Raw genomic sequence first — 13779 nt, 5'->3', positions numbered from 1 at the left:
GTGAGAAAGCACCTATTCTAATATGACTGAATAAAATGATGTTCCCCACTTGATCTGCCTGCTTCTAGCATTTATATTTGTTAATATTTTTTTTTAACCTGGCCAGCATTAAATACAAATGGTACAATTGCTGACATTATTTCACCCACAGATAAACATTTAAAAAGTTTATTAGAGTTATAGGTCTTCCCCTATCTTGTAAAGAGTTGACATTTCTGAAATATTACCGATAGACATTTGCACACGGCTTCCCCCTCTAATTCACTGTTGTGCTATACTAGAAAAAAATATATCTATCTCTCTCCTTTACGTTGTTTGCCATCAGCTCTTCCCAAGATATGACACCTCATAAATGTATTTAGGGACTAAGGTTTTGTATTTTGAAGTATTAAAACCAAATCGGTCTACATTCATACCATCTAAACCTAATTTTATATTGTATGATAAAACTGCCATTTATCATAACATTTTTTAATTCATAAATATTGGGTTGGATCCTATAGTTATGCAAGTGAAAAATACACATAGTGGTAAGTCATTCAAGCTTTCTCTCAGCCTTTGAATGCTGAAAAGATGGTGCTTGGAGTTTGGGGGCCTGTAAAATGCAGCATGGGAATAGAGGAAGAAAATGAAATCATCCTTGCCCATCTTGTATTAATGGAGCCTCTTCTGTCAGTACAAGGACTCTTCTACCAGAAGAATGGAGGTATAGAACTTACCTACCTCATTATATTTATGTCATAGAATTTCCAGACAGTGTAATATAGTTGCTTGAGATCCGGATGGCCGTCTTGATGCAGTGCTTTATTAATGAACATATATTCTGCAGGCTTTAAGAAGACCTAAGATTTTACCTCCGTTTTATTATTTTAGTTAAAGTATGTTCAGCAAGCCTTATGTTCATCAAAGTAATATAAGGAAAAGCAGATGTTGTGTTGCTCAGAAATAGTAATTTCAGCCTTTTGCTTAAGGCAGAGTTTCACCCACAGACAAATACAAAAGAGTATTCTTAATCCTACCTTCAGTAGTATTTCAGAGAACAAAAGGAACACTGCATACATGCATCTCAGATAGCATAATTCCTTTTCAGAGTCATCATGGCCATATGCTCATAGCAAAGATAATGGAATATACTTGCCAAAATATTACTGAACAGGTTTCTTGCTTTTGGATCATTTGCTGTGTTAACTGTGCAAGCTGCAATGTTAGACTTTATACAGAAACTATTTTAATAATATTTATGATTTATAAAGCAGAATTCTAGGCAAACTTATTTGGGAGTAAGCCATGTTGAACTTAATGGGACTTGCTTCCAATGTATACCTCCATATGATTGAAGGTAAATATATGAAGTTTTGTTGTCAAAATTGAGTATCTAGGAAACAAAGGAAATAATAGAAATCATTCTAACAGTTCCTAGAATAGCGTTTGCAGGAAAATGTTTGCAATCAAGCCAAAGCACATTCTCATGATAATTCAGAACAATTATTGCTGTTGTTGTTATATGAAATATATAGGCTTGTTCAATTAACCAATGATTGCTCTTCAGACTAGCCTGTGATGCTACTCCACAGATGGGGCCATGTTGAGAATAAGATATATTAATGATGGTGTTTTCAATATGTTTTGATTGGCCAGTTTAAATTTAATCACTTTTGCCTTGTCTCTAAATGGGAAAACTGTTACTGAGAGAGTTACAGAGAACACAGGTGTGCTCAGCTCAGAAAATCGTGCATTACTTCAGCTGTGATTGCTGCTGAGGACACCTTTTAAAGCATGTTAGCTAGATAGCTGAGTTGAAAGACCCCCGTGGCGCAGAGTGGTAAGCTGCAGTACTGCAGTCCAAGCTCTGCTCATGACCTGAGTTCGATCCCAACGGAAGTTGGTTTCAGAGAGCTAGCTCAAGGTTGACTCAGCCTTCCATCCTTCCGAGGTCAGTAAAATGAGGACCCAGCTTGCTGGGGGTAAAGGGAAGATGACTGGGGAAGGCACTGGCAAACCACCCCGTAAACAAAGTCTGCCTAGTAAACATCGGGATGTGACATCACCCCATGGGTCAGGAATGACCTGGTGCTTGCACAGGGGACTTTTACCTTTGTTGAATAAGGCTAAGTAAGGTCTTTCCAACAGAATAAGCTGTTTCAAATTGAAGTTCATACCACACTTAACTTTTGTTTTTAGAGTGTTAATGAACTCTTTGGGTTGGATCCATACTGAGTTTTCTGTTCACATAAGGCACGTTTGTCAGAGGATCAGAATAATCCTTTCCCCCCACACACACACATGCACAAACACTGCTGCCCACTGATCTCCTTGAAATGCTGCTTTTGAGAGACAGGGTACCTTTTAGAAACAGCATAAGAGGCAAATCAGAGATTTGCAGCAGGAAGAGAGACTTGTTGGAAATTATCCCACCACTTCTGTTGGTGGAAAATTTAGTCTAGATGCAACCCTTTGTTTTTGCTGACCCAGCTGATCTTCTCTAACTTGATGCTTCTTTTCTCTTAGATTGTCCTGCAAAGCCATAGCACAAGAGTGACAGCTAAATCACAGCCAAGTGGGGACAAGGCTTTTCGATGTGACTACGATGGCTGCGGAAAATTGTATACCACTGCTCATCATCTAAAGGTAATAACTGAATAAATAATCTAGTTGTTCCTGGCATTAAGATATTGGGCAAAAAGTACTAGAAACGTATGGAAAAATCAGACAGATGGCAGTTTTAATTTCTAACATTAACACAGGATATATGTAGCAATTTTGTGACCCACTTCCTTTAAGATTTTTTTATTGTATTTACGTTATTTATAGTGCGCCTTTCTCACTTGGATTCAAGGCAGATTACACAGAGTGAGACAATACAATCCACTGATGGGTCATTCAATAAACAATGCAACAGGATTAGGGTTGTAGAACAAACCCAGAAGTCTAAAAACAGAACTGAATCAAAGCATCATGTATTAACATGACACATTAAGTGATGCAAAATTCCACAGTAGGATCCTAGTTTCAACAAGCTGTACATAGTAGTATAGACCACAGTCCCTAACAATTTTAAGTAGCTTTGTGAATCATTTAGTACAGTGCCAGTCTATTGCCTGTGTAAGAAAGCCCTCTTGAATAATACAGTTTTGCATAGTGTGCAGAAAGCCATGAGAGCGAGAGACTTCCTGACCTCCTCAGGCATGCCATCCCACAAGGTGGAGGCCATAACGGAGAAGGCATATGTAAGGGCAGTTGTTGATTTTGCCCTTTTGCAGGTTGGCACCTGCAGAAAACAGTGCTCCAGTGAGTGAAGCTGTCATGGAGGAGCATAGGGGGGAGAGACATTCTTGCAGATGTGAGGGTCCAAGGCTGTGAAGGGCTTTGTATGTGATAGCTAATACCTTAAATTGAGCCCAGTAACTGATGGACAGCCAGTGAAGTGCCTGCAGGGTGGGAGCAATATGTGTGCTCCATCTAGCTCCCGATAATAGCTGAGCTGCAGCATTCTTCACCAGCTGGGGTTTCCAGATTGATTTTGAGGGGAGACTAATGTACAGCCCATTGCAGTAGTGTAGTGTCGACGCTACTGTAGCGTGGATCTAGGTGGCCAGATCAGTTGAATCAAGATAAGAGGCCATCTTTTGGGCTAGGCTGAGTTGGAAGAAAGCCTTTGTAGCAACTGCATTAAGATGATTCTCCAGTAATAAAGTTGGATCCTGTATAACCCCAAGGCTCTTAACTGTGAGCAAGGGTCAGCTGAACTCCATTAAAAATGGGAATCCCAGTGTCCTTCAAGATCTCTGCCTTCCCAACCAGCACTACCTCTGTCTTTTCAGGGTTTAGTTTCAATTTGTTCACTCTTAGCCAGTTTACCACAGCAGCCAGGCAGTTATTCAGGACTTCTACCGTATCAACCGGGGATTTGGATAAGAATATATAGAGCTGGGTATCATCCACATATTAATGACATTTTATCATTAATATCTTGACTTTTTATATTAGTTCCCATTTCTTTCTTAACTAGAAAAGCGTGCTTATAGTTCAAATAGAAGGATATTAATTAAATATTTTCAAAGTGCATCTATTTAGTGATATAACTTCAGCTGATAGGCTCATTAGCAGGTAAAAGAAGAGTACTTCAAGAGCTTACATGGGCAGGGAACTCGCATCCTCTCATGCCATGGTCATTGCTACCTCTCCTGCTGGTTTCATCTCCATTTTCCTCTCCTAAATTGGTTCCATCCCTTCCTGGTCCCCCTTCCTTCTGCTGGCAGCTGTTTCCACCAGGGCATTCTGGGTTGCCAAGGCCTCTGTCTTGTGTTGTGTTTTGGGGAATCAGCAGAACAGTTCAGTGTCCTCCGCCAAGCATTGGACAATTCATCTAGCACAAGACAGGGGGCACTGAACCCTTCTGCAGATTTCACAAACCACATGCCAAATACAAATACAATAACTAAATTAACAGCACAATGGCCAAAATATCCCAAAATGACATAAATGTGTATTATATATTAATATATATTCAAAAGTTTACATGTCAAATTTTCACTGTATTACAAAATTGCATTTTTTTTGTAATCATTTCCCCATAAATGAGAACGCAGGTAAGTATAATATTTCTAAGTATTGTTGTGAAACTGAAGATACAAGCGAGTATAATAGTACATTTTGAATATATATTAATATACAATACACATTTATGTCATTTTGGGATATTTTGGCCATCGTGCTGTTAATTTAGTTATTGATTCCACAAACTGCAACATAAGGTTGAGGCCTTATACATGTTTTGAGGGGTTGCCTCAGCAACCCAAAATGGCAACTGAGATTTCATGGTCTTCTCGCAAAAGGTGGCAAGGAACTCCAGATTTCCTTTTTAAAGTTATGGGGAATTTCTCCACCCCTTCCCAAAACTGTAGCAAGAGCTGACCCCATTATTCAGATTTTCTTTAATCCTTACAGTGGCTAGCCCTTGGCTATGAGATACAAGAATTATCCCAAGGTAAATATTTCAGCTCAAAGATCCCATTACCATAATGAGACAAACACAAGTTGTTGTAACCTTGGTGCTACGCAGTGTATTTTTCATGTGGTCTGTCTATAGAGGAGAGCCCCATGGCGCAGAGTGGTACGCTGTAGTACTGCAGTCAAAAGCTCTGCTCACGACCTAAGTTTGATCCCGACAGAAGTCGGTTTCAGGTAGCCGGCTCGAGGTCGACTCAGCCTTCCATCCTTCCGAGGTCAGTCAAATGAGTACCCAGCTTGCTGGGGGTAAAGGGAAGATGACTGGGGAAGGCACTGGCAAACCACTCCGTACACAAAGTATGCCTAGTAAACATCAGGATGTGACGTCACCCCATGGGTCAGGAATGACCCGGTGCTTGCACAGGGGACCTTTACCTGTCTATAGAGGAGGCAAGTTGTGGGTTTCATACCCAGTTTCAGGCACAGCCAAACTGATTCCTGCTCCCATTCTCCACTCCTCTATCAATAGGGTTCTTGCATTGTATTTACCGTATTTTTCGCTCCATAAGACGCACCTGACCATAAGACCCACCTAGTTTTTAGAGGAGGCTTTAAAGCAGAGTCCCTGGAAGCCGGGCTGGGGGTCTTGAAAGTTCTCCACGCTGCCATTCCAGGCAGCACAGAGCACTTTCAAGCCCCCCCCCCCCCCCGCCCAGCTTCCAGGGACTCCCTGGAAGCCCGGCGGGGGGGTCTTTAAACTCCTCCGCACTGCCATCCCAGGCAGCACAGAGCACTTTCAAGACCCCCCTGCCCGGCTTCCAGGGAGTCCCTGGAAGCCGGGTGGGGGATATTTAAACTGCTCTGCCCTACCTGGGATGGCAGCATGGAGAACTTTCAAGACCCCCCTGCCCGGCTTCCAGGGACTCCCTGGAAGCCGGGCAGGGGGTATTTAAACTGCTCTGCGCTGCCTGCCTAGGCAGCGCAGAGCAGTTTAATCTCCCCCCTCCCCCCACGCTTCCCGGTCCGAGGCTCAGCTGTTGGGCGGGTCCCCACCCAACAGCTGAGCCTCGGGGCCGGGAAGCGCGGGGGGAAGTTAAACTGCTCTGCGCTGCCTGCCTAGGCAGCGCAGAGCAGTTTAAAGACCCACCGCCCCCCTTCCCAGGACTCCCAGGAAGGGGGGCGGTGGGTTAGGGTTACAGCTGAGGGTATTACATCTGAGCCTCGGGACCGGGAAGGGAGGGGGGAGGTTAAACTGCTCTGCGCTGCCTAGGCAGCTTTGCCCTTCTCCCCGGGGCTGGATTCACACACATTCGCTCCATAAGACGCACAGACATTTCCCCTCACTTTTGAGGAGGAAAAAAGTGCGTCTTATGGAGCGAAAAATACGGTATGTATGTTTGCTAGGGTCCTTTGAGAACCTTATATATTGCCTTGTGTGCCCTCGTGTTGGTTAAAGGAATAGTGGAACATTATATTGTGTTAGAGAATACATGTTTCAGCATAAAAACAATAGGTATCTCTTAACAGGTACATGAAAGGTCGCACACAGGAGATCGGCCATATCAGTGTGAACACCCAGGTTGCGGCAAAGCATTCGCAACAGGTAAAACCATGGAGTTTCATAATAAGTCTTTGTTGTTTCCAGAGTATTTCTAACCTGCCTCTTTTCTCACCATGTTTATATCAATAAACAGAAATAATGGGGGGAAATCTGTGACTCTAATAAGAAAAGGCAACATATTGCTGCACTGTTGCATTGCCCTGCCCTGTCTATTTGCCTTACCCCCCACTTGTGGACAAAAGATACTTGAGATTTATACATATGGTATCGATTTGTCCTTGGATAAAGATCTGTGCCATGAGACTATATTAAAGATTCAACTATTCTATCACGTGTTATGGTTGCAACTTGTAGGGGAAATTATCATTCACAACAAAAGACCATTCCAAACAAGAACAGGAGGGCTACTAGAGACATAAAGCCATTAGACTTTCAGGGGATGTACAAAAGATGCTAGAACTGATGGAAATGGATAAACTTACTGCATTGATAAACCAAAAAGACAATGTACAATTTATGGGTGAATGGGAGGCGTGGAGAGTTTACTGTGAAAATGAATTTCAAATGGGGATGTTCAAAGGTTATTCATTGATCTAATCCATTTTTATTATAATAATATCTAATAATTAAAAAATACAATTACCATATTATGGTTAATTTGAAATAATGAAATCTATATTTGAAATAGTACGTAACTATAATCTAATTGATGGTGATCAAAGAAACTATATTTAATTGTATAAGATAATATTAGGATTAGACTTTTTATACAAAAGAGTACATAATTTTATAATAAGATGGAGGGGGATGAAGGGGAAGTTTTAATTTTTACTAAATGATAAAATGTACTTTCAACAATATTTTTTTCCTTTTGTTGATGATTTTTATCAATTGTTGAAATGTTTTATTATAATAGTATGGAAAATAAAAACTGTTTTAAAAAAAAGACTTTAAGTGGATTATTTGACTTCTGTGTAGCACCATAGTATATTATGCTGTGGGTTGCTCTCTGTCTTCAGCAGATTAGATTTGGCTGGCAGTAAAGATTAGCCATGATCCAAGGTCTCAGTAAAAAAATTAAAAGGGAATATAGGAACCTGGAGAGAAAAAGGCCACAATCCTAAGAATACTTCCAGGGAGTAAGTCCCATTGAATAAAATAGGACTTGTTTCTGGGTAGATCTGCTTAGGATTCCTCCCAAAGTTGCACATTTGATCTAGAGGAGCAGTGTTGTTTCTCTAGATCAGTAATGTGACTTTTCCCCCGAAATCTTTTTTTTTTCATCCTTTCAATCTTCTTGAGACTAGGCCACGTCATAGGCTGTATGCTGCTGATCCTTCCCTTTTCTGTCTGCCCCCTTACTGGGACAAGAATGAGCTCTGCGAGTAAGTCTGGGCTGAGCAAAGTCTGATGTGAGACAGTGTAAGAGCTGCTTCACACATGATGCTTCACTTTACTTACATGGATGTATGTGTGTGTAAAGTGCCGTCAAGTCGCAGCCAACTTATGGCTACCCCTTTTGGGGTTTTCATGGCAAGAGACTAACAGAGGTGGTTTTGCCAGTGCCTTCCACTGCACAGCAACCCTGGTATTCCTTGGTGGTCTCCCATACAAATACTAACCAGGGCTGACCCTGCTTAGCTTCTGAGATCTGACGAGATCAGGCTAGCCTGGGCCATCCAGGTCAGGGCACATGGATGTATGCCAGCTTGAAAATAATGTATACACCTGTACAAGCCATTATGAATGTATGATCTTCACACTTTATAGGAGTTTACCTGGTTTTCTATATAGACATTTATATCTACCCAGGTAAAAAAAACCACACACCCTGTAACAGGTCTCTCTGAAACAAAGCAGATCTTCCTTGTGTGTGGTGCTTTGAGCTCCTCAGAGCAGGCAGGCACAATACAAACATACTAATAATGAAAGAAGGTAGACAGAAACCAATGTCTCTGGTCATCTGAACTAAGAACAGACGTTTGTTTGCATCATTACCAGATCATGCCTCTTTGGTGAGACAAGAAGTGAGAGAAAGATTTGTAAATCCCAAGGACAGGTCTTCACTTGCCCAGTGTAAAATGTATTGATTAAATATATTGATTAATGATTTATGAGTTTATTTTATTGTTGTAAATGTTTTTATTAGTATATGTATATTATTTGTGATTTTATGGTTGTTACTCGCCCTAAGCCTGCTTGTGGCCATGGAGAGCAGGTTAGAAAGGCAAAAAAATAAAGAGATCAATAGAAAAAAACAAATACAGGTGGGATAAAGGGTACCTGAACTGATTTTGTGACAAGATTTATCAGTGCTCCTAAACTTAAAGTGTTCATAAAATGTATTTCAAGGTTATGGACTAAAAAGCCATGTCCGAACCCACACTGGAGAGAAGCCATATCGGTGTTCAGAAGAGAACTGCACAAAGTCATTTAAGACTTCAGGAGATCTACAGAAACATATCAGAACACACACAGGTACGTGGCATACTTATTGCATCCAGTGCCTGCTATATTTTATAGTAATACATTTTGTACAGAGTAGCGTTTTGAAAGGATCTGGTTGACCACAGGAGGGTTTCTGTTTTTCAACTTCACGGTAAGCATTTTCTCCCAAATTTCTTCACTGTTCCAGAACTTACTTGTGAAGCCTGAACTACTTTTACACAATGATATTTTAAAACTGCAAATCATAATCAAATTAATTATATTTTAATTCCCATTATACAAGATACTTTCTTGTTTCTTCCCATAGCAACAAATCATGCCATCTTTTTAGTTCTACTACACGATACCTAAGTGATGCTATAAACAGCCACCAAAGAACAATTAATCTCATCAGGGCAGTCATGGAGTGCTGCTTCCCTTGCTTAGGTAATTTGAGTAACTTTTATCGACTTTCTGTTGAGTACCCTTCAGGTACATGAGGCAGGTGGTTTTTGTACCTGACTGTGTAAGATACAGAGCATCTCCCGTACCTCTGCAATCTTCCCTTTCACCCCCCTTCTGTCACGACAGGGAGACAGTGTGATCATCACTGTTGGTTGCAGAACAAAGCATTTCAGCATTTAGGCAAAGCATTTCAGATCACCTAAAGTGTCCTTTTTGCCATTGAAACATAGGGTGAAAAAGTAGGGGAGACTAGAGCAAGGCTGGAGAACCCAAATCACCCTGACTGCCACCTCTGTATTTTTATTAACTCAATAGGGCTGCATTGACGTGTTAAACACAGGAAAATGTTTTGTAACTATTTTAATGTAGGATTTTCTTGAACCCATTCTCCACATATGTGTCATGCATAGTCTGTTCTCTCCCAGCCCTGCTATGTGTTTTTGTTAATCCTGCTTCCTTTTCTCTTCCCTCTCCCAGTCCTGCTATGTTTTTGTTAATCCTGCTTCCTTTTCTCTTCCTCGTCTAGTTCTGCAGTGCGCACTCACTTTTCTTCTCACTCTGCATCTTATAACACACCCTTTCACCCCATCATCTTCTGTTTTCCTTTCACTGCATCTTATAACACACCGTTACCCATCTTCATCTGCTTTCTTATCTAAAGGTCTCTTCACCCCATATTGCTCCCTTTTTTCTTGCAGCAGATCCTTCTCTACCTCTGTCTCCAAGTTACCTGATTTTACCTTGTCTCCTTTGCTGAACTGAGTAACAACAGCACATGATGCTTTCATTTTCCCATCAGTTCATATAGTGAGGAGGTCTCAGATGCAGGTGGGCTTTGCAGCACCGCTAGCTGGCTTCAGCAGGCTGGAAACACTGGTACCATCTCCATACACTACTGACTCCAGGGAGAGGTGCAGCAGCACAGACATAGTGATACTGGCATTCTTCTAATTCATCCTCACTCTTGATAGACTTGTGCTAAGTGGGAAAGTACTAGAAACAATGGGCATTTGGAGTTTTCTCAGACGGCCTCAACTAGAGAAGGAGGCCTTACATCTTCATGTACAAATCATATTGTGCAGATGTGGCTATAGTGTACCTTTCAGCATTCCTGCACAAGAGGGTGATGTCAGGTAGCGCCTCCTTTTGCTTTGTCTTGCAGTAACAGCAGAATTTTTAGGTAGTAGCACTTGAAGCAATTTACCTTTGTACGCTTTGTAGACAGAGATGTGTTTCCTAGCGTAGCTGTACTGCAGGTCTGACCATGATATGCTTGGCCTTACACCCCCCAACACACACTTCTGAGGTATTTGCCTTGTGGCATCATTAGAAAGGCAAGAACTTATCAGATAACATCTGACCAATTCATACAAATGATTCCCATCTGTCTGTACATATAAATACACTCCAAGTACATCCACTATCCACCCTCATAAATACTGAGTGTGCCTTCATGCGTGCATTATGTCGCAATAATAGCATATTTATTGGAAGCTGCCATTAGTTCCAGCTCCCTCATGAGTGTGTATAATTGTGTGTCTGTATAATTGTGTATATGAAAACATGTTGGTTGTGTTAATACATTACAATTTTATATTTACTTATAAAACTTTATGCAACTATGCCTTAAAAAGCAGGATAATACCATGTGACAGTAATATAGTCTGTGCATTAGAATGTGGATTGTTCTCCCCACCACCACCCGCTGCCATTTTTCTCCCAACAGCTTCTGGATTAGGAGAACCACCGGAAAAAGTTGAATGACATGGGGAATTGTTGTTTTGATTTGTTTTAAGTGGTGGGAGTGAGAAGGTTCAAGGACCCCACCACTTCTCCTTTTTAAATTGCCCCCAAACAGACACATGCACTTTTTTTTTTTTTTTACTAATTCTATATAGTGCAGCACTCTGGTTGAAAACTAGTAGACATTTGAAGCAGTGGAATATCTTTGGCAAGTCAAAAAGGGCTTCTGGTAATGAGGGACATTACTGTGCTTTTCCAGGATCTGTTTCCTTTGTCTAACTTCAAAAATAACCAGGTTCGAGCTACTTGCTTTCTGGGGAAAAAAGAAGTTAAAAGCATGAAGGGCAGGGTTTACAAACAGGTTGTGTGGCATTCTTGCAGACATTCCTTTTCTTATGTTTGAACTAAAGACTGGCTTTGAGGAAAGGCAGTTGCTGGGTGGATCCAGGTGCAATTCAGTTATTTTGTGCCAGTAATATGATCACAGCATCAAATAAAGATCACAGAAACTATAGCAACATGCCACTGCAGTATGTATACTTAAAAACTCATATGTCTTTTTGGCAGAAAACTGACAACTTTGCTAAGGAGTGATTTGCAGTTTCCTCTACCGATTAGCTAATATTTGCTTGTCTGAGAGATCTATTTTAAGGCTTTAATTATAATGATAATGAGCTGTCTAATAAGTAGCTTAGTAATACATTGAATTATAAAAAAATTCTGCTTTCACCTGTCCCTCTTAGGCTTCTCTCTGTGGCATGACAGTATACAGAGACTCGACAGTTCTTAGCAAAAGCAAATGAGAAAAAGCAGCACAGCAGCATCAGGGTACGCCAGCAATATAACATTCGTTGTAGGGTTTTAACTATTGATCCGTATAGCTGTGTTTAAGACAGTTGTGTGTAAATTAAACCAGGGACAGATGCATTTTCTTAGAATTATTGCACTCATACTAGACATTTACTATTCTGTAGCGTAGCATTTGGAGATGGAAAACTAATTTCCATGGCCACAGTCTGAAGAACTACGCAGCTAGCGCCGTGTGCCTTTGCTACTGACTTCTCTTAAGTAGCAGTTCCTCATGTTGCATGACACACCATGTTTGAACCTAGGGTGGGATATTCAGAAGTGGGGGATGGGGGTAAGAGAGTCGAATGATTCAAGAAAAGAAGTCAAAAGTATCCTTAGGGGTGCACTAACTCTTGAGCTCACTTACAGTGCAGTCCTAAGCAGAGTTAGACCATTGGACTCTGTTTAGGATTACTTGTTAAAGTAGTTCTCTAGGCTGTGATCCTTAACTTTTAAAAAATCGCTCCTTGATTTAAGTAGTATGCTGAAAAAGCAGAAACCCCAAAGTCTGCTAAAAGGAACATCTATGCACCGCATAAAAGGAAAATGCTTGCATGAAAAAAAAATTGTTTCCTGTTTTAAAAAATGAGGCATTTGTGTGTACCAAAATAATTGCGTTTGAGAATTACACCTCTTATGCATAAGCACAATTGACTGTATAATTACGTGTAATTATAAATAAAATCATGGTCAGGAAAGAGCCCTTAAAACTACTGAATACATTGGGTTGGATTCTACTAGCTTTTCCACTGGTGCAAGAGAAGAAGGGCAATCACACCAGTTCCCATCCTCACTGCAGCCACTATCCTATATAGCATCTTGTTCATGTGGCTACTACAATCCCTAGCGTAGCCTTTTTACTGGTCAAAAGGGTCCTGCTTCCTTGTTGGAAAAACTGGTAGGATCAAATATTTTTAAATTATATTTTTCTCTTGCTTTCCGAACAAAGTTGGCTCCCAAAATATATTAGAAGATTTTTTAAACAATACGAATAGCAATAATATTCAAAACACCCACAAAGCTGACTTATACTGCATCACACCATCTGTCCATCAAGGTCAGTATTGTCTATTTAGACTGGCAGCAGCTCTCCAGAGTCTCATGTAGAGGTCTTTTTACATCACCTACTTCCTGGTCCTTTTAACTGGAGTTGCTAGGGATTGAACCTGGAACCTCAAACATACAAAGCAGAGGCGCTTCCACTGAGCCACAGCTCCTCCATTTCAATAATTTCAGCAGAATTAAAAAACAATACAAATATCACTAACTTTCAATACAAACATTCCTTGGGAAGTGAATTCTTATCTAAGCTGGATCCTGCCTGCTGCTTCTCCATCTTTCTGACTTTAGCCACAGTGCATTGTGGGAAATAACAGACATGCAAGAAACAGCCTATGCGTACATCCAGGTTACTTCTTCTGCACTTTCTAATCAAGCAGCTCATGGTATTGAATCTTCAAACCACATTTGAAGTTTCCTGAGTTTTTGAAAGGGATTATTTTCAAGATTGGATTGCTGAAGAGTAAATGGATGCAAAATCCAACTATGCAGGATGTGCTGGTGGGTATGTGCCTGTGAACCAAAACAATGATATTCACCTGCAGCAAATATACTGACAGTCTGCTCCTGTGTATGTTTCTGTTCCTGTGAATTCAAATGGACTTATTTCTTAGTAAGGGTAGGATTGCAGCTATAATCAGCTTTTGAAACTTAGTTTAAATGCAGCCACTAGTTAGGCATTAGAAATGGCAGCTCCTCTGATACTAGCAGAAGGCTAGTATGTT

The 13779-nt window shown here is 40.7% G+C and overlaps 1 protein-coding gene across 2 annotated transcripts in view; it reads left to right on the top strand.

Moving 5' to 3' along the window:
* Nucleotides 1-13779, top strand: part of ZNF143 (zinc finger protein 143) — a 48161-nt gene that overhangs the window by 21187 nt on the left and 13195 nt on the right. For both annotated transcript variants that reach the window (XM_056851546.1, XM_056851545.1), the window contains exons 8-10: nucleotides 2509-2628; nucleotides 6478-6553; nucleotides 8864-8989. In XM_056851546.1, coding sequence (XP_056707524.1) covers nucleotides 2509-2628; nucleotides 6478-6553; nucleotides 8864-8989 — 322 coding nt within the window. The remainder of the gene's footprint in view (nucleotides 1-2508; nucleotides 2629-6477; nucleotides 6554-8863; nucleotides 8990-13779) is intronic.

The sequence above is a fragment of the Euleptes europaea genome, chromosome 6 (genome assembly GCF_029931775.1).
Source record: "Euleptes europaea isolate rEulEur1 chromosome 6, rEulEur1.hap1, whole genome shotgun sequence".
In the NCBI taxonomy this organism is placed as follows: Eukaryota; Metazoa; Chordata; class Lepidosauria; order Squamata; family Sphaerodactylidae; genus Euleptes; species Euleptes europaea.
The sequence above is the reverse complement of the archived record's forward strand: the minus strand, read 5'-3'. Positions and strand labels throughout refer to the sequence as shown.